Below are 20,167 nucleotides of genomic sequence, written 5' to 3' on the forward strand. Positions count from 1 at the left end.
GTTTGCCAAAAGGAGCAGAACATTTCCTGTTGAAATGATTCCTACCTAAAGAATTTTACTCCTGGTATTTGTTTCCTCCTCTCTCCACATCCTCCTCTGGGACTGTGGGACTTGATGACATCCAGCTACGACTTGGGCAGAGACAGAGGATGGGATTCTGAACACTGTGTTTGGAAGGAGATAAGGAGAAAGCGTAGGAAACTGCTTTTACTCTTGAGAGAATCTGGTTTATCCAGACGTCTCATTAGCATGGTGACTGGGAAAGACCTGTCCAGAGGTAGCAAATGCATCATACTTTCTTTTACAGGTCCACCAGCCCACAGGTTTTACAAGCACAAACCAGGACATACGGTTTACACAACTTTTCCCATGCAGAGGCATGTAAAGAGAACAATACAATCTACAAAGGGGTCAGAGGATGTATTGTGGTCAGCTAAAATCCCCCACAGAGTGCAAAGATGCCAACATCATCTCCTCCCTCTTTGAAATGCAGCACTGCTACAAGCATCAGCTGCCATAACTACTTTTTTAGCAATGCAGAACCTGACACGTGCAGAATAGGAATTAATCTATTACTTCAAGGAGAATAACATACAGGTGACATGGAGAAGAAAGCCAAAGGAGGCTTTCAACAGCTAAAAAAAGTAATTGCATTTTACATGGTTCCTTTTTGTTCTTCTAAACAACCCCAAGCACAGTGACACTGTCCAACCAGCAAGGCTATCCTCCCTCCACGGTGCCAAAGGACCTGGCTAAATGCAAAATAAAAAGCAGTCTGAGTGTGATTTTTTTTTTTTTTTTAAATCACATGCCAAGTATGACACCAGCCTTGTGCAGAGGAAGCATCTGGATACACTGGAAAGAATTTCCTGACTCGCTGTGAGTGACAAGCTCAGCGAACAGCTTCTTTCCATCAGCTACAGAAGAGCAAATTGCTCCCGTGCTGCTTCCCTCGGAAGGGGAAAAACCTCTCAGTAGTCTACCTAAAACAAACAAAGCCCAAAAAGCTAGTAAAAGGGATTCAGAGGGTTTTTTTGTTTTGGTTTGTAAGCATGGACTTCCACAATACCAGGGTTTAGCCTGAACTGCTCAGCTATGGGAAGAGAGACTTGGAAAGCAAATCCCTATTAGAATGCCAAAGGAGTAAGAGACTCTATTTGTCTTCCAAAATAAAACTCCTGAAAAGGTTATTGAGCAAGAACAAACAAAAGACCAGGTAAAGGAAACACAGCATGTTACTAGCTCGAGGAAAAAATATGCAATTTAATCTTTAATAAGCTTTCCCCACAAAGCAAAGTCCATCTGTCTAAATTTCTCTTAAATGGCACTGGCTTTGAAGAGTAAATCCACAGCAAGATAAAAAAAGCCTCAATTTTCTTAGCCTTCAGGACCTTAAGTTCTTTAGTAACGCCAAGAATATCTGACCATAAAAGATTATTTTTACCCCCCTTACACCCAGAATTTAATTAGTTTTTTGCAAAATATTTTTATTACCCTCAGTGCTTCCAAAGTGAGTTAAAAAAGAAGAGCAAATAGCAGTTGTTAGAGAAGTAACGCGAGGACCCACCTGAATACTCTTAAGAGGGGGAAAAAATGCAAGAAGAGAGAGATAAGAGGCTCAGTGGAAAAACACAAGTAGACAGAAGTGGCTGAAAACAACTGGTAAGGTTTAGAAAAAAAAATATGGATAGTAATGACCTGTAAAAAATGTGATCATAACCATTATAATATATGAAGAAGGAAGGAAGTGCAAAGATTAAAAGCTTCCTCTCTTGGGCTGGGGGAAGATCCTGAAAAGCTAAAATATCCATTGTGGTATTTTTTTTTTAATTACTTGAGCTTTTCATTCCTGGCAAAACTGAGCCTGGAGCAAATCTTCTCCTGCTAGAAGTAGTTCCCCAGGAGATTATTTTCTTTCCACATGAGCCCTGGCTCTGCCATGCTCCATCTGAACCCCTAGCTGCTTTGGACCAGCTGGCTGCAGCCTAGTGTCATCTTCCCTCTGGTGCTCCACCAGCATATGGAGAGGGCTCTGAAGGGCTGTCCACGTGAGCCCAGCCTCCGATGGGGCTCTCCACATAGCTCTCAAGTGGGTAAGAGCACTCAGCTCTTTCTATCATAGTCCTGCAGCTGCACAGCTCCCCATGTGTCAACAGGTAGAGAGAAATGTTTCAGTCAAGAAAATTGGTCCTTCCTCCAGAGCTCTTCAGGGCCATGTGCCATCCTCCCCAACTACACAGTGGTACCCACGCTGGTAGTGGTCCAACAGAAGCACCAGGGCTGCACCTTGTATCTCAGTGAAGCACTAAACTCCATCCAGAGGAGCACAAACCACCCTTGAGCAGCGTCTGCTATAACCAAAGGCTGAACTCTGCTCTCAAGCAGGTTGACGTGACCAACATCCTATACCACATCTCAGCCCAGAGGGTTACTAACATCATGACATAAAGTCCAGATTTCTGGCATAAAACTACAACCTCTTGCTGGGACTAAAGCTGCAATCCACCTACTTGCTACTTTACCCATGCCAGACTTAGACCCCAGCACACCGAACAGTGCTAGATGTGCTGCTATTCAGGGAGGTATTAGTGAACCAGTAGAGGCCACAGAGTATAAAAAGCTGTGAAATGGCATATCCACCAGCTGAGTACGTGAGTAGCTGATGATCAGAAACACAACTACTCTTCCTGAAGTAACTGTGGATGGTCCCACCATCTATAAAAGTATGTAATAGCTCTGGATTCCTATTAAACTTTGCTCTTTGTGATTTCTGCGGGATGACGTAGAAAGAAAAAAAAAAAATTCCTTTCAGCAGGCTTATTACTCACTGATCTTCCACTCTGCCAAGAGATACCAGTTCTTGAATAATAAAGCAAGGGTGGGCATAACAGTCTCATTCATTTCCTCTGATGTACAGAATAGGAAGCAGAAGAAATGCTGACTAAAGTCACTTTCACAGATTTTTAAACCATTTAATGATGCCATAAAAAACTCAAATACCTGCCCCTGTGATACTCATTCAAGGAAATTTTCCATTAATTCTGCCCTTTGTTTCCCCATTCAGCTGTATAAGTGAAGCTAATTTGTAAATGCTTGAGGTTCTGGGCAAACGCCCATTTTCTGCCAGCTTCACAGGCTCAAGGAAAGTACACATACATAGGTTGGGGTGTTGCAAAGGTCCTTCGCAAAAAGAGTCCCTGCCCTCCGCCAGAGCCATGCTGTGTTCCTGGCTCCTGCTTCCCAGCACTGAAGACATTTCCCAGAGCAGACAAAACCACAGAGTGGGTTTGTGGTCTTATGGGAAACAATAGCTATTGCACTAGAGATGACTGAGAAACCAGCTCTTCTAGGCTACCCCAGGAAAGGCAGAAAGGTAACAAACAGGCATGTTCTTCAGGAAATACCACTGTCCTGCAAGAAATACTTTGTCTGTCCCAAACGGTCTCCCATGCATCTGCTTGAGAAACAAAACAAAACAAAACAAAACAAGAAAAACCTGACACTAAAGTCTGATTTCAAAGCTGATTCTGTAAAACAGAAAAGTGGTATTAAATTTCAGTGTATGTACAATTCTGGTGTTTAGAAGAACATTTTCCTTATCACATTGTCCTTCACAGTTGGCCAGCATTTCAAATACTTAAACAGATACTTTTTAACAACTCTCTGCATTCCAAAAAGGCTCCAAGCTCTTTATGTTACTGAAAAAAACCTAGAAGATTAAGGAATTTAAAGGGTTTCTCGAGTGTACAGAAGGAGAATAATAAAAAAAAAAGTTTTAATTCAGCCTTCCTTTTCATGATTTTTTTTTTTAGCTGACACGCACTTTTTCTATTTTTTGTTTTCTTCTCTTCAAACAAGGTGAAGCTGTATTGCCTCCAGATGATCATGACTTTGAAATGACTGCACAAAACCAAACACACCTGGAATAAAAGTGTTAAATCTTCACGCCGTCTTGTGGCTTCTTCCCTGTTTCCTCCTGAAACACGTTATCCCATGCCCACTCCCCAACCTCTGCCCCAACAAACTTCTGCCGTGTCTCCTCCCAAGGTCCCCGTCAACAAGGTCAGCTGCAAAATAACTGAGACAGCTACTCAGATTTCACTGGCACCACACCGCAGAGGCAGGACCACAACAAACTCTGCCCGGCACACCTAATCCACCAGTCCTGCTCAGTGCTCCTTCCGCCCCTAAAGACTGGTACTGTACAGAGCCCTGGGGTTATAATATTTTCCCATCCTTCGTTTTTACATTGCACTGTGCACCCACTCCCCAGGAAGACTGCAGTGACACCTGATCCAGTTTGCCCTGAACGTTAACTGTGCACATTTAAAGATGATCTCTGCACCATTCTTTTAAAACATGCAGGACACCAAATAAACAAAACCCACTAAGACTACTACATTAAACTTCCAGCCTGTTGATGCTAGTCTGCAGAGAGAGCATCTTACCTAAGCAGGCCTTAAAAAAACCAAACCAAAAAACCCCAAATAAATAAATAAAGAAAGAAAACCCCAAACCAAACAAACCAATCCCTCAGCAGCTTCAAAAAGGCACATTTGCTTGTGGTTTTTTTTGGTCCTATGAGGTACACAAAAAAAGGAAAATCTGAAAAACTTGAGCACAAATCAAATAATTTCCTAAGAAAAATAGCTATCAATTCATCGTATCTTATCAATGTCCTCTCTATATTGGATTACAGTTTGTAGGAAGCAACATTTGTATTGTTTTCCTTGGACATAGATTACATCAGAAAAAACAGCTGAAGTGTGAGTACCTGATATCAAGAGGCAACAAGTTCACAGCCATGTCCCTCAGGAACCAAAGCAATAAGATCAGACATTTAACGCATTTAAGCATCCATTGAAATAAAAGGGCTAAAGGTATCTTGTGGTGTGTGGTCAAAGGTTTGAGGAGTAGCTGACAGGCCAAGGAGCACCAGCTTTTCTAGTTGACTCTGTCACCTGCCAGGAATATGCTGTCCATGAGAAGTCGTCCAAACATTTATTTTATGGTAGTTCTAAAAAGACTGGATAAACTTGCATTCTAGATTTATTTCTTCTTTTAGCAAAGGGCACTCTCAAATCTTATTTTCTTAAAGCACAACATTTAAGCATATATGCTAAGTGCTTTGCTGAGAAGTGGTCTGCTTGGCAGACCATTTATGGTTTCTAGGAACAGGGAGATGAACCTAATTGTAAAAACTCTCTGACCCATAAATAATCCTTATTCGTGTGAAAATAAGCCAAAATAATGATTACTCATTTAGTGGTGCACAGAAGACTCCATATTAAATAAGATTATATGTCAGGCAAGAAACCTGAGCACTGGCTGGGACAGAAAACCTGTAGGTCAGACAGACAGACAACTTCCTTCTGGTAGGTCCAAGCTCCAGGCACAGCTCAGCCTAGCCACCCCCTGGGAGACTGCCAGCCCCGAGGCATCGCTGAACCCCTCAGCTCCTGGGAAACGTTATGGAACTGAGTAATTTCCAACAAATTTCAGAGCTATGCTGGGGAACGGGACACTGCTTCTTGTAACAGCAGCGCAGGAGAAGCAGAACCCACACTTCTCCTCTGCTGTATGTATGTATGGCTGGCTGAGGCTATAGGGAGATGGTACGGATAACAATCACAGTGGTGTGGTTTTGAACACTAATTTACAGCTCCTTTTTCATCCAACGGAGGCACAATGTGACACAATTCCCCTGGAGAGAATAAAAAATGATGAAAAAAATGAATCCGGGAAAGAATAAAAAAAGCTGATCAGAACTGGTGAGTATCTGTGAATAATCAGCCCATACATTCTTAAGCACTTAAATTATTACATTTATCACTTTTGTTTATCCCTGTGAATGAAACAGCAAGAGTCCCAAAAGAAGCCTGTTCAGCTGAAGAGTGAAGTGCCCTAAAAGACAACCAGGACAAGCAGTCTGTGACCACCAAAGCTTTGGGGTCAGGAAGGTGCAGCGGGAGGCATGATGCTCCCCAGACCGAGCTTCATGGCTGGGTCACAAACTGATGGCTGTCCTCTGCTCAAGGGAACCACACATGCAGGGGCACTAACGCGAATCTCTTAATGACTCAAAATCTGGGGGCGGGTTTCCAAATATGCAGACATTTGAGGCATATACCTCTAAGCACCTCAAAGCAGCTTTCCCACCAGCAAACCGCAGCAGTGGCAATTATTATCAGAAGAAGCAGCGAATCCTTCACTGCAGAAACCTCCCTACTGCAGCAAGGCTCCTGAGTAGTGCTTATGGTATCTCAGCACTGGGCTACAGCGATGTTATTTTAAAGAGTAAGATTTGAAATATGAGTTGAACTTTGCACAGAAAATGGGGACAGGCCTTTGAAATACGTTAAAACCAAACAACTGGGCAGAATTTGGCCAAACTGACTAGATGAATATTTCTTTCTTTAAAGTTTTATAGAGGTTTAAAAGAACAAAAATCATCAAAAATTCCTTCTCTATATATACACAAATATATGTATAAAATGAAACATACTTCACTCCTCTATATATATACATTTATAATGTATATACAATCATGTTTATCGCTATAAAGTACTATGCAGGACAAAATACTACTTTTCCATATGGGTATGCATTACATCTGGACGGAGCAGTCGCACACACCTGAGCCTCCAGCTCAGTTTGCACACCCGACTTGAGAATTTACATAATCTTCAGAGTTGCAAAGCACACAGTAAATAATGCAATTCAAGTTGTGATGGCACCAAATACCTGCTTGCCTCCCCACAAATGAGCCGGACAGTTGTCTTGCACTGGTCAGATCGTCCAGTCAAAAGAACAAGTTTTGAAGTTTTAAAGCATCACTCACTCCTGCCTCCAACGTATCTTCACTTCAAAAACAATTCACATGTTTTTAACATTTACTAATCAACTGAGAAACTGAGGGCACATGGATTGATTGTTTGGACTGATCACAAATCTACAAATCAGTGCATTATTTAGACTAAGCCTATAAAAGACTTTCAACATGGTTGTGCCAACACACTAGAGTGTAGGCTCCAAATATTTCTTAGACCAGTTTAATAGACTTTAGAAGTATTTCGGAATAAAACCAACTTTTTCCACTTCCTACTTCACTTACTAGAGGATATCATGCAGTCTCCGAAGTGCGTACCAGTATCACATCAGGGTAAACAATGAAATCAAAGTAAACCTAAAAGCAGTATAAACATGAGCCCCATGTCACATAACTAGATGTGGTTAACTTCCAGGTTTGTTGTGAAATGGTGGTATCTATTCCACACAGTACAGCATGATTAAAAACGCTGCAATTTCAGTTCTCTGCATCTTTACCTCAAAACTCCCTTGTTCCAGTCCATCAAACAAGAAAGCCACAAATGGCCAGCTCTAATCTTATTTAGGTATTAAGCCCCAAGAAGCTAAATTCCTTATATTGCTATCCTTCCCTGACATCTTTTTCTACTGCCGTGTAGCATACAAAGTTATTAAGCGTTGTGTGCATTACTGATCCTGTAAGCAAGTTGCCTGTCACACGCAGATTCACAAATACTGGGTCCATGCCTTTGCCTGTCCTCCTTTCTGGGATAAATGCCAAAAAGGATTAGCTCTATCGCCAGGAGTTCAGTTTACAGCGGGGGATGCCCTACAGTTGTGTTGCAAGGGTAACGACAAGATTCACAAAGGCGGCTGCAATGTTAGCCACCTGTCAGAAAGGGAGAAAGATATTGCCAAGACCTGTTTTTCACTTGTATGAAAAGGCACTTCACTGGTACGGGGACCTCTGAACTTCCTTACAGACACTGCAGTGACTAAGGACTTACACAAAAACTCCGGGGATTGGATTATTAATGATGCTTATGATTTTGCATGAAATGGGTCACTAGGGATTAGAAATGTTAGATCAGACTAGGAGAACCAAAACTAAACACATTTCTTTTTTTTTTTTTCCATTTCATTTCTTCTTATTCAGCTACACATGTTCAGGTTTGCACAGCCTGGACACCAGCTTCTTATCTTGCTCAAATGTTGGGGATAGAAACACTTAGGAACAACGCAGTTTTACTGCAATCTTGTTAATCCTCTCTTCAAGCCAGATGTCATTCAGTTTGTGGTTTGGTTATTGACCTATAGGATCTGCAAGCGTTAACAAATCAACAGCTCTTCAGAGATTTTCCATGTCAACCTCAGAATTACTGTTTCACAATATTTTTCTCCATTTCAGCCCCAAGAAAGAAATCAATCTTTACTCCTGGCAGTTAATAATGCAAAAGTGAGTGGGTAAAAGCGAATCAAGCCTACGTTTCACAAAGATAGTTTTCCCACGCTCACCACACTCGGTGTACTGACATGTCTCAAAGCATAAAAGGTGCATTTATACCTTTCAGAAAGCTTTCCGATTATGCCATCTGGGTATATGACAGATGTCAAGAATCTAGCATCAAACTTTTGAGACTGGGAAAAGACAGTTATGTGTAAATTAGAGAGACTTATAATACCAAAGGTATTTTAGTATAAGCTCATTCATTGGCCCACACTTTGTCAAGAGAGTCTTGCCATTCGAACCACAGAAGTAAAGGATAAACTCAACTCCTCTAATGGAAACTCCCAAACAGTATGTCCTACTTGATAATGTCTCAACCCCTGTATTCTTTTCAGGTGTTATAATATTTCATATTTCTTTAATCTACTCAGCTGCTCTCTTTAGTGTGCACTCTTTTCCTATTCACAGTTATAAAATTAAGAACAGCAGATTTTTAGCAGATTTGCCTTTTCAAAAACCCCCAAACCCAACAATTTTCTACAAAACTGAAGGAAAACTCTCCCAAGTAACAAGCGATAGGACGAGAGGAAATGGCCTCAAGTTGCGCCAGGGGAGGTTTAGATTGGATATGAGGAAAAAATTCTTTACTGAAAGAGTGGTTAAACATTGGAACAGGCTGCCCAGGGAAGTGGTTGAGTCACCATCCCTGGAGGTATTTAAAAGATGGGTAGATGAGGCGCTTAGGGACATGGTTTAGTGGGCATGGTGGTGTTGGGTTGACGGTTGGACTCGATGATCTTAGAGGTCCTTTCCAACCTTAATGATTCTATGAAATTGAAACCAAAGTTACATACAGAGACCTTCAGAAGCATGGGAACGGGAGGAAAACAAAACCAAGAACGCCCCACACAAGGATAAAACAAAGAATGGATGTTTCTACAAAACTGCTGTTGATAGCTGTACAAGCTATTCCCAGAGGTACTGCTGCACTTCCTAACCAGCCACAAAGAATGAAGCATTTGTGTTCCCAAGTCATGTGCAGAGTCAAGAAAAACCAAAGATGAACTCAAGCGCTCATTTCCTTGTCTGATCAGAAATATCTGATGATCTGTGAAGTGCAGCAAACAAACTGTCTCCCCCTTACCACTTTCAATTGCATTTCATCCTGCACTTGCAAGATGCTAGATGGGACTTGAATTGTCAGCATTTCACAAGAGGAAAGGGGAAAAAAAGTCTCACCCACACAGAACTTGTATCTAAATGTACAAAAACCTGTTTTCCTGAGATTTCAATCCAATCCACCAAGTTAAGGAGGTCAGATAAGTACCTGAAATTTCTTATACTTATCTGATCAAGGCCTCCAAACCACTGCCATCCATTACTAACATTGTCATCAATTTCATTCAAATAAAGCAGTGATTAATTTTGGCCTATTGTTTTTTAGGGGCTTATCGAGATTATTTCTTGATTGCAAACCAGGTATATCTCATAGCTGGTAAACATTTCAGAGTGCTGATTTACCGGCTCATTGGTACCTGAAAACGTGGCACAACAGCTTCTCTCTCAAACTTACAGAGCGCAACTATTATTAACTAACTACAACTGCACTCCTTTGTAAGCGAGAAAGAGATCAAGCAATTAGTTCAGCTGGCTATGCTTAAATCTACTAAACCAAGCACAAGCATTGCAGCTGGTCCATTCCTGCCATACAGAAATGGTTTGGGGCAAATGAATTCTCTTCTGACAAATATATACCTTTTAGCTTCCACAGATACACCTGAAAAGGTTTGTTTCAATTACTCTCTTAGAGGCCATAAAACTCTGTTTCACCTGAACTACCAAGTCCCTTTCTAGTGACAGAATCCACTGCTCCTCCCAGGTCTTTCTTTTGCTCATTCCATATAATAATAAGACTTAGTATTACAGAAAGGGAAAAAGAAAAAAAGAAAGAGAAAGAACCCCACACACTCTTTTCAAGTGACTCTCCACTACCAAACTCTCATGAGGTCTCATCTTACCAGAAAAACGTATACTTGTGAAGAAAGTAACAAAGTTAACCTTAGAGGATGGTCTAGATCTATATTCCCACATTCAACACACAGACACTTGGAATAAACAGGCTTTCTTAAGGAAAGATATTACATAATTTTGCAATTGCAGTGCAATCAATCATTTGAAACATCCGTTCTGTTTTTTTTCATCAGATGCTTATCTGGCTTGAGTAACAACATACTGCTTATTACTTTCTCCAGTCCCATAACCAGCGCATATCCCAGCAGTAGGGGAAGGAGATAGTGTAAAACTACACTTTCCCATCCACATACAAGTCCTACCGCACAGTTTCCTGACTTTACTGATATATTTAAGAACATATTTCTGCAAGTGCACTGCTAAGTGTTTGACAGGAATAAATGAAGGCTACTATTTGGACATACCTGTCATAATTATTTCTACATGCTAATGCATTCTTGCATTCTGCTAAATATTCCTACAGGACTGCCAGTGAAAACACTAATGAAATACCCAGAGCGGGCATCATTATCGCTCATGTCTCACAGTGATGCTATATGAATATGCAGGCCAGCAGACACTGCCCTCTTACAAACCTTTCTCTCCCCCCTTCTTCGCTTTCCCTGAGCCTTTACAGGATTCCTGTGCTTTTGCATCAGCTGATAAAAACAACTTTTAATCATCTGCGTCAGCATACGCAGGCACGTAACAGTACGTTTTGAGCCTGTGTCTTTGGCAACACACCCTAAAATTTAGCAACAGCCAAGGCTTTGATTCATAAACCATAAGATCACAAATGACCGCATAGATCCTTTCAGCCTTTACTCCAGTATCTCATCTAATCTGCACATAAAACACTCAAAGGAATATGAGGAATATGTCTTGCCCGCTTCCCTTAGCAAAACAGACAATGGCCAACTACCAAGACTGTTTAAAATATTTTTGTTGCCTACCCTAATATTTTCTTCTCTTAGTTTCGGGACTGTTAGTGCCTCAATATCCCAGAAACTTTATAATTTGAGGAAAAACACACAGTAAACATAAATGAAGTTATACTTAATAAGTATATAGAGATGTTGGGTATTTTTTCCCCTCAAACTAAATACTTCAGGCTGAACTGAGTGATTCTGTAAAACACATTTTGCATAGAGCAAAAACACTTTTTATGCATAAATAATGTTCACTTTTTCAGCATGTATTTTACTAGTAAGAAGAATTTCCTAATATAACAGAACACCACACACTTTTTCCCAAGGAAAACCAGTGTATGCACTATTTTTGAGTCATGTAAAGACTACCAGCGCAGAGAAATGGTTCAAAAAGAAAAATCCTTCTCTGGCAGAGGACTGACCAGACAGCGTAGTAAGTTAAATCCACTGATCATCTTCAGGATTCTCCAATTACAGGTGCATGGCTGGGCCTTGACCACAGTGTTTACATGGCCCCTCCAACTAACATCCTGAACAACTGTACTACAGCCAATATTCACTACAAGCGTAAACAACTGTGAAAAAATATACAGGAAAAACCACGACAAATTTGTAGCCCACAACTGCATATGGTGGGAATTGATGGAGCCTTTGCAATGCAAACAGTGCTCCAAGAGAAAGTTTCCAATGATAAGGGACATATGTAAGGCACGTTCTTTTGAAAACCTGACTCCCATTAAGCAGCACATTGTTCATAAAGGGAACGGTGTTTACACAGGAAAAAGTCCAGTTTCAACAAATCTGAAATCCAACAGATGTTTCCTTCTATCTAAGCAAAACAAGTTTGTGACCCGTTTCTGCCCAATCAGAAAGCTTCAAAATTAATTCTACAGGGAAAAAAAAAAACCACCAAACCTGTATTCAAAAGAATGACCCTGGAAAACAAAATCAGAAAAACTTTTATTTCAAAATTGCAGTTGCTGCCCAGGGAAGTGGTTGAGTCACCATCCCTGGAGGTATTTAAAAGATGGGTAGATGAGGCGCTTAGGGACATGGTTTAGTGGGCATGGTGGTGTTGGGTTGACGGTTGGACTCGATGATCTTAGAGGTCCTTTCCAACCTTAATGATTCTATGAAATTGAAACCAAAGTTACATACAGAGACCTTCAGAAGCATGGGAACGGGAGGATAAAACAAAGAATGGATGTTTCTACAAAACTGCTGTTGATAGCTGTACAAGCTATTCCCAGAGGTACTGCTGCACTTCCTAACCAGCCACAAAGAATGAAGCATTTGTGTTCCCAAGTCATGTGCAGAGTCAAGAAAAACCAAAGATGAACTCAAGCGCTCATTTCCTTGTCTGATCAGAAATATCTGATGATCTGTGAAGTGCAGCAAACAAACTGTCTCCCCCTTACCACTTTCAATTGCATTTCATCCTGCACTTGCAAGATGCTAGATGGGACTTGAATTGTCAGCATTTCACAAGAGGAAAGGGGAAAAAAAGTCTCACCCACACAGAACTTGTATCTAAATGTACAAAAACCTGTTTTCCTGAGATTTCAATCCAATCCACCAAGTTAAGGAGGTCAGATAAGTACCTGAAATTTCTTATACTTATCTGATCAAGGCCTCCAAACCACTGCCATCCATTACTAACATTGTCATCAATTTCATTCAAATAAAGCAGTGATTAATTTTGGCCTATTGTTTTTTAGGGGCTTATCGAGATTATTTCTTGATTGCAAACCAGGTATATCTCATAGCTGGTAAACATTTCAGAGTGCTGATTTACCGGCTCATTGGTACCTGAAAACGTGGCACAACAGCTTCTCTCTCAAACTTACAGAGCGCAACTATTATTAACTAACTACGACTGCACTCCTTTGTAAGCGAGAAAGAGATCAAGCAATTAGTTCAGCTGGCTATGCTTAAATCTACTAAACCAAGCACAAGCATTGCAGCTGGTCCATTCCTGCCATACAGAAATGGTTTGGGGCAAATGAATTCTCTTCTGACAAATATATACCTTTTAGCTTCCACAGATACACCTGAAAAGGTTTGTTTCAATTACTCTCTTAGAGGCCATAAAACTCTGTTTCACCTGAACTACCAAGTCCCTTTCTAGTGACAGAATCCACTGCTCCTCCCAGGTCTTTCTTTTGCTCATTCCATATAATAATAAGACTTAGTATTACAGAAAGGGAAAAAGAAAAAAAGAAAGAGAAAGAACCCCACACACTCTTTTCAAGTGACTCTCCACTACCAAACTCTCATGAGGTCTCATCTTACCAGAAAAACGTATACTTGTGAAGAAAGTAACAAAGTTAACCTTAGAGGATGGTCTAGATCTATATTCCCACATTCAACACACAGACACTTGGAATAAACAGGCTTTCTTAAGGAAAGATATTACATAATTTTGCAATTGCAGTGCAATCAATCATTTGAAACATCCGTTCTGTTTTTTTTCATCAGATGCTTATCTGGCTTGAGTAACAACATACTGCTTATTACTTTCTCCAGTCCCATAACCAGCGCATATCCCAGCAGTAGGGGAAGGAGATAGTGTAAAACTACACTTTCCCATCCACATACAAGTCCTACCGCACAGTTTCCTGACTTTACTGATACATGTAAGAACATATTTCTGCAAGTGCACTGCTAAGTGTTTGACAGGAATAAATGAAGGCTACTATTTGGACATACCTGTCATAATTATTTCTACATGCTAATGCATTCTTGCATTCTGCTAAATATTCCTACAGGACTGCCAGTGAAAACACTAATGAAATACCCAGAGCGGGCATCATTATCGCTCATGTCTCACAGTGATGCTATATGAATATGCAGGCCAGCAGACACTGCCCTCTTACAAACCTTTCTCTCCCCCCTTCTTCGCTTTCCCTGAGCCTTTACAGGATTCCTGTGCTTTTGCATCAGCTGATAAAAACAACTTTTAATCATCTGCGTCAGCATACGCAGGCACGTAACAGTACGTTTTGAGCCTGTGTCTTTGGCAACACACCCTAAAATTTAGCAACAGCCAAGGCTTTGATTCATAAACCATAAGATCACAAATGACCGCATAGATCCTTTCAGCCTTTACTCCAGTATCTCATCTAATCTGCACATAAAACACTCAAAGGAATATGAGGAATATGTCTTGCCCACTTCCCTTAGCAAAACAGACAATGGCCAACTACCAAGACTGTTTAAAATATTTTTGTTGCCTACCCTAATATTTTCTTCTCTTAGTTTCGGGACTGTTAGTGCCTCAATATCCCAGAAACTTTATAATTTGAGGAAAAACACACAGTAAACATAAATGAAGTTATACTTAATAAGTATATAGAGATGTTGGGTATTTTTTCCCCTCAAACTAAATACTTCAGGCTGAACTGAGTGATTCTGTAAAACACATTTTGCATAGAGCAAAAACACTTTTTATGCATAAATAATGTTCACTTTTTCAGCATGTATTTTACTAGTAAGAAGAATTTCCTAATATAACAGAACACCACACACTTTTTCCCAAGGAAAACCAGTGTATGCACTATTTTTGAGTCATGTAAAGACTACCAGCGCAGAGAAATGGTTCAAAAAGAAAAATCCTTCTCTGGCAGAGGACTGACCAGACAGCGTAGTAAGTTAAATCCACTGATCATCTTCAGGATTCTCCAATTACAGGTGCATGGCTGGGCCTTGACCACAGTGTTTACATGGCCCCTCCAACTAACATCCTGAACAACTGTACTACAGCCAATATTCACTACAAGCGTAAACAACTGTGAAAAAATATACAGGAAAAACCACGACAAATTTGTAGCCCACAACTGCATATGGTGGGAATTGATGGAGCCTTTGCAATGCAAACAGTGCCCCAAATCAGTTCTCCACACAGAGAAAGTTTCCAATGATAAGGGACATATGTAAGGCACGTTCTTTTGAAAACCTGACTCCCATTAAGCAGCTCATTGTTCATAAAGGGAACGGTGTTTACACAGGAAAAAGTCCAGTTTCAACAAATCTGAAATCCAACAGATGTTTCCTTCTATCTAAGCAAAACAAGTTTGTGACCCGTTTCTGCCCAATCAGAAAGCTTCACAAAATTAATTCTACAGGGAAAAAAAAAAACCACCAAACCTGTATTCAAAAGAATGACCCTGGAAAACAAAATCAGAAAAACTTTTATTTCAAAATTGCAGTTGCTACTAAAGCGAATTCACTCAAAAAAATTAGACTTCTTTACACAGAATGCTTTATGATCTGGGTTTGAAGGGATACAATGATACATACACAATGATAATTATAATTTTGGTTTGTGCTGGAAAGAGAAAGTAGGGCAGGTTGTTACTCGCATGGCTCCGCGTCCTGAATGCTCTCCTCAAATCAATTAACCTCTCTTCTCCAGCCCTCTCCCAACATCCCCCCAAAACTCGCGGCTGCTCTTGGCTTCCTCAAATCTCTTCAGATCTCTCTTCCTCTGCACACAGCAGTTAAATAATAGAAGTGGCTGAGCAAAGTATAAAAAGGTGGTTGTTTTTTTTTTTTAATTTATTATTACTACCAGTACACACTAATCACAATCACAGCAAGTATAAGCACTTTGTAGAAGGATGAAGAATTTCAGGCTTTGCCAAAGTCCTGCTGTTGAGACTGCGCTGTTACACGCCTGACTCTTTCACTTACCATCACGAGAAAGCTTCAGCACTTTCAGGATGTGCCTGGTGGTACTATACCATTACAGAGCAAAGCTGGATCCAGTGACATTCTGTTGCACAACTGAATGCTGCAAAGGCAGCGTCTTACAGGGAGTTGGTGCATTTTCTGTACCCAACAATACCTTGCTCCAGAAGATGAACTGAGACGGACCATGTGTCACTGAGAATTTTATCCAGTTTTTTTACAGCTTTTATGAAATGCAGCTGCAGAGGCCCAACAAATTAGATTAACAGCTAGATACAAGTGTCAAAGCCAAGGCTAAAATATTATTAATCATGAGTATAACAAGCATAGTCAAAGCATGCAACCTTCTGTGCCCATCTTCGCCTCTGCAAGTCCCTTCTTCACTAGATTTCACTCACATTAGTTCCTGTCCTAGCTATTTTGTGAGCGTTATACAAAGTTCCCACCTCCACAGTATTTTATGACAGCACGCTCAGCACTGAGGTTCCTTACCCCAGCCGAGGCCTCTGCATGCCCTGAGACACATATAACAACGAGACGGGGCTGTAATCGGGCAGCAGTGCAACACACCATTACAGCCAACGTGAATGTTAGCAGTGTGAAGGAGACCCCACTGAGACAGATTTCAAATCTGCCTATCAAACAATTACAACAGAAGGTAGAGGTGGTTTTCTCCCTCCCTCAGTAATCCTATTTGTCCTTTAAATAGATCTTAAGTATAATCTCAAACTGTCAGCATTTTTGTAAAAAAATACCAGCTCAGACCTAATTGGATTTGTCAGACAATCACAGCTAAACAGTTCTGTGAGCTCCAACAGCTGAACAGCTAGAGAAAAAACCTTCCACATCAGAATGTGTAAGAATAGGAAAGTTCATTTCAAGAGGAAGTATTTCCTCTGAAAGTAAGTGGTAAAAAGACATAATTTGTTCCACAGTTCAAACCCTGTCCCTTAGCAACATAATGATGTGGTGTGGCATAGCTAAGGTTGTGTGAGCTGCTCCATATAGATGATTATCTGCAGTTAACTGTCCAAACATTGTCACTTGGGGCTCCTCTGAATTCACCACAATTGCCAAAGTTTTGTCTACGCAATCTTGCTTTTGTTTTAAACTTTTTAACCATGAATAAGAAAATGGGGGGAAAAAAACCCAGAGAATTCTGACAGGAACATGTAACAGTATCATTTGAAAAGAAAACAAGTATATATTACATCATATACAAACAAAAAAACTAGGGGAATATGTATTTTAGCTGAAGAGCAGAAATACCTCCTGTTCCTCTGGACTTCTTGACTTTTTTCCTCACCAATATATATATGTACACATGAAACTTGCTCTGTCCTTGCTGTGTGTATCATCAGCTGCTTGTTCTGTACATGCTTCTGTGGGCTGGAATTGTGCATTTTAAAGACAGTCTAGGATATAAAGGTCTAAAACTCACACAAACCTCATCCTCTGAATGGCGAGACAGAATACATTACAATGATCTAGAGGTTACAGGTTAAGGAAGTATAACAGGCCAAATCTTACAAATCTTACAACACTTTCAATGCCTTCAAACTGTGGTTTCTTTAATGAAGACTGAAATTATTCCATGTATGTCCGGATCCAGAAGAAAAGTCATTATACAGATTGCATGTTGAAAATTTAAGTGATGTTCATTTCGCTGACTTTCAAATAACAGTCATACAGGTTTTTAACATTTTCTGTGTTTGCACAGCTGGTAACCAGCACACCTGTGACTGAGGAATATAAGTAAACTTTGCATTGAATTCCAAACCATGTTTTGATCTGGGGCAAAAGCGACCTGAGATAATGTAATGAGTCTATCACCATCAGCATCAACACTCAGGAGTTATACACTTTCCTACCTGTTGGCTTATCCACACCAAGGAATCCTGCCTGTCCCAGGATTTTAAATACTTTATGTGCTGGGAACTGTCCTTCTTCTTCCCACTTGTCCACAAAGGGATTAATCTCCTTGTCGATGATCTAGATTTGGAAAATAAATTTTAGAAGTTATTAACACAGACATGCCTACAGAAACACTTTTGACTACTTTTGTCTAAAAACTTTAATTTAAAAAGAAAAAAAAAACATACAGGGAAAATGTTGAAAGCACTTGTAATTTTCTTACTTCCTGTTGGATGTCCTTATTCTCCAGCCACCCACAACTATTACATCAGATGCAATGAGACAAATGTAACTAATTCTTTTAGCAATTACAACTACTACAACAGGAAATCATCAGGGCTGGTTTAAGCCTCTCCAAGACCTATGAAAGTGGCAGTTCCCCCTCACTATTTGTTACCTTTCTGGGTACAGTTTCTAGAAAGTGACAGGAAGGGAAACCTGGATTGTCCTCAGAGGGAGCTTGCCAAAGAAGGTTGATGATCTGTTCATGATGACCACACACAGTACGCAAGACAGGCAAGTAGAAGAGACGTCATTTCCCTTCCCTTTGCCTGAAACGCTCTCAAGGATGTTAGTGCTGTTCAAGTCACTTGTGTCCAGTCTGCATTTAGACTTCCCTAGGGTCTGACAACACACATACTGGAAAAATCTGGTCTTCTTCCACATTTTATAGCATTTCCAAGTCTAGTCCCTGGGCAACGCTGCACACCTTCCAAAAGTCAATGTCCTGAGCTGCCTGGCTACTGCCCTTGCTCTAATCAGGCAAGTCTTCCCTTCCAGCTGTTGCAAGCAAAACACATCTGGAGCACAGCCACTGCGTTCAGTAACACTTTCAGGTTTCAGAGCATGAGGGTTGGACATCTCACCCCACAAAGTCCCAGATTTCCATGGCCATGGGAAGGGAGCAAAATGGGCAACCTGCAGTGTTGCAGCCGACCTCTAAGCCTGGGATTAATTCCCGAAGAGAGCCAGCTCTGTGCCAAACAGCCCCACACCGCGGGGTGCACCGGGCATTCGCGCTTCTGTCACCTTGTTCTTGCTCCCCATGCCTACCAACCTGGCACGAGGCAGACGTGGTTTCAATGGCTCTCAAAAGGAGTCAGTTGTATAGTGCCCACCCCTGCCCACCTCCACAAGCCAAACCAGGGGTTGGCACAGGCTGCTTCTGCCATGCCGCCAAGTGCGCCATGCACCTGGGTCAGCACGTACAAGAGGGTCCAAATGCAAGACAGAAAAGCCACCCTCCTTCCCCCAAACCAAACCTCACCAAAACAAACACCAATTCCCAAATAGAAAGTTAATGCCTTTAATCTGCCACCACAATTTTACTGCTACACTGTTTCACGAAGAGAGAATTTATTATTTTAAGAACTTACTCCTCTCAGTCTTTTCTCCACACTAAATAAACAAGTCCTGTGGTGCTAACTATTTCTTGAGCTGGAAATAGATAGTTCGGAGGAAGGTTCCGCAGGGTCTCATGAGCACAGCAGTTTGGGAGGGAGAGGAGTCTATTTATTGCACATTCTTCAGAGAATTTCAGCCCAAATATGGCTGCTTTCTGCTTCCCAGTCAGCCACAGAAATAAGGATACTTCACTGTTGGTAACAGAAAAATCACTTTTTCACTTCTCTCACCAAATTCTGAGAAATGTTTATACTGAATGTTCAACTCATTCGGTAATTATCATCTCTCTCCCTCTCTTATACTGAATAACGTAGGGCTCATGATCAATAGTAACACAATACTCACCAGGACACTATCTAGGAGAGCCCACACTTAACTTCTATACTGTCTATCTATCCTAGATGCTCAGATTCTAGGACACTGACCCTCAATGTTGTTCCAGGTGGTGAAACACCTTTTTGATTGTTTGTAATAACATCTGGTAATGCTCATCAGATTGCCTGAAAGAGGTTATGAAATATGTACAGAAAGTTATCCCAGTGCTTTGATGGATCTTGGCAAAAGTATGAAGTGAATGTACTAACAGAGTTTTGTGCTTCTTATGGCTGGTACTAGGCCAAATACAAAGCTACCTTTGAAGTTAAATGGAGTCAGAAGAATGACTAAGGCATTAGAGAAGTGGTTTTACATCTTTTCTGCAGATTATGACCTGCTTGCTCCCGTGCCTTTAAGTAAAATTCAAAACTTCTTAACAGAGCCAAAGTTTAATTATTACTAGGTGAAGTTTGCCATGTTGAGTAAAACAAGATCTTCCTTGCATGACACAACAACAACAACAACAAAATGAAGACAGCCTCGCTGCACAAACCACAAACAGTGCATGCCTCTAAATTCAAGAAAAAAAAATTAATATCACAGTCCAGATACTGATATCCACAGTTGTTTCTTAGCCACTGGACCATCCACT

General features: G+C 40.8%; 1 protein-coding gene across 1 annotated transcript in view; it reads right to left on the reverse strand.

The window, feature by feature from the left end:
* The window catches only part of LOC103922435 (probable acyl-CoA dehydrogenase 6), an 81,597-nt gene extending 62,754 nt beyond the window's left edge, over window positions 1-18,843 (reverse strand). The window contains exons 1-2 of the mRNA XM_009330578.1: window positions 18,826-18,843; window positions 17,754-17,874 (exon numbers count right to left, since the gene is read on the reverse strand). Coding sequence (XP_009328853.1) covers window positions 17,754-17,874; window positions 18,826-18,843 — 139 coding nt within the window. The remainder of the gene's footprint in view (window positions 1-17,753; window positions 17,875-18,825) is intronic.
* Window positions 18,844-20,167: the final 1,324 nt, after the last annotated feature.

The sequence above is a fragment of the Pygoscelis adeliae genome, unplaced genomic scaffold (assembly GCF_000699105.1).
Source record: "Pygoscelis adeliae isolate BGI_AS28 unplaced genomic scaffold, ASM69910v1 Scaffold27, whole genome shotgun sequence".
Classification (NCBI taxonomy): domain Eukaryota; kingdom Metazoa; phylum Chordata; class Aves; order Sphenisciformes; family Spheniscidae; genus Pygoscelis; species Pygoscelis adeliae.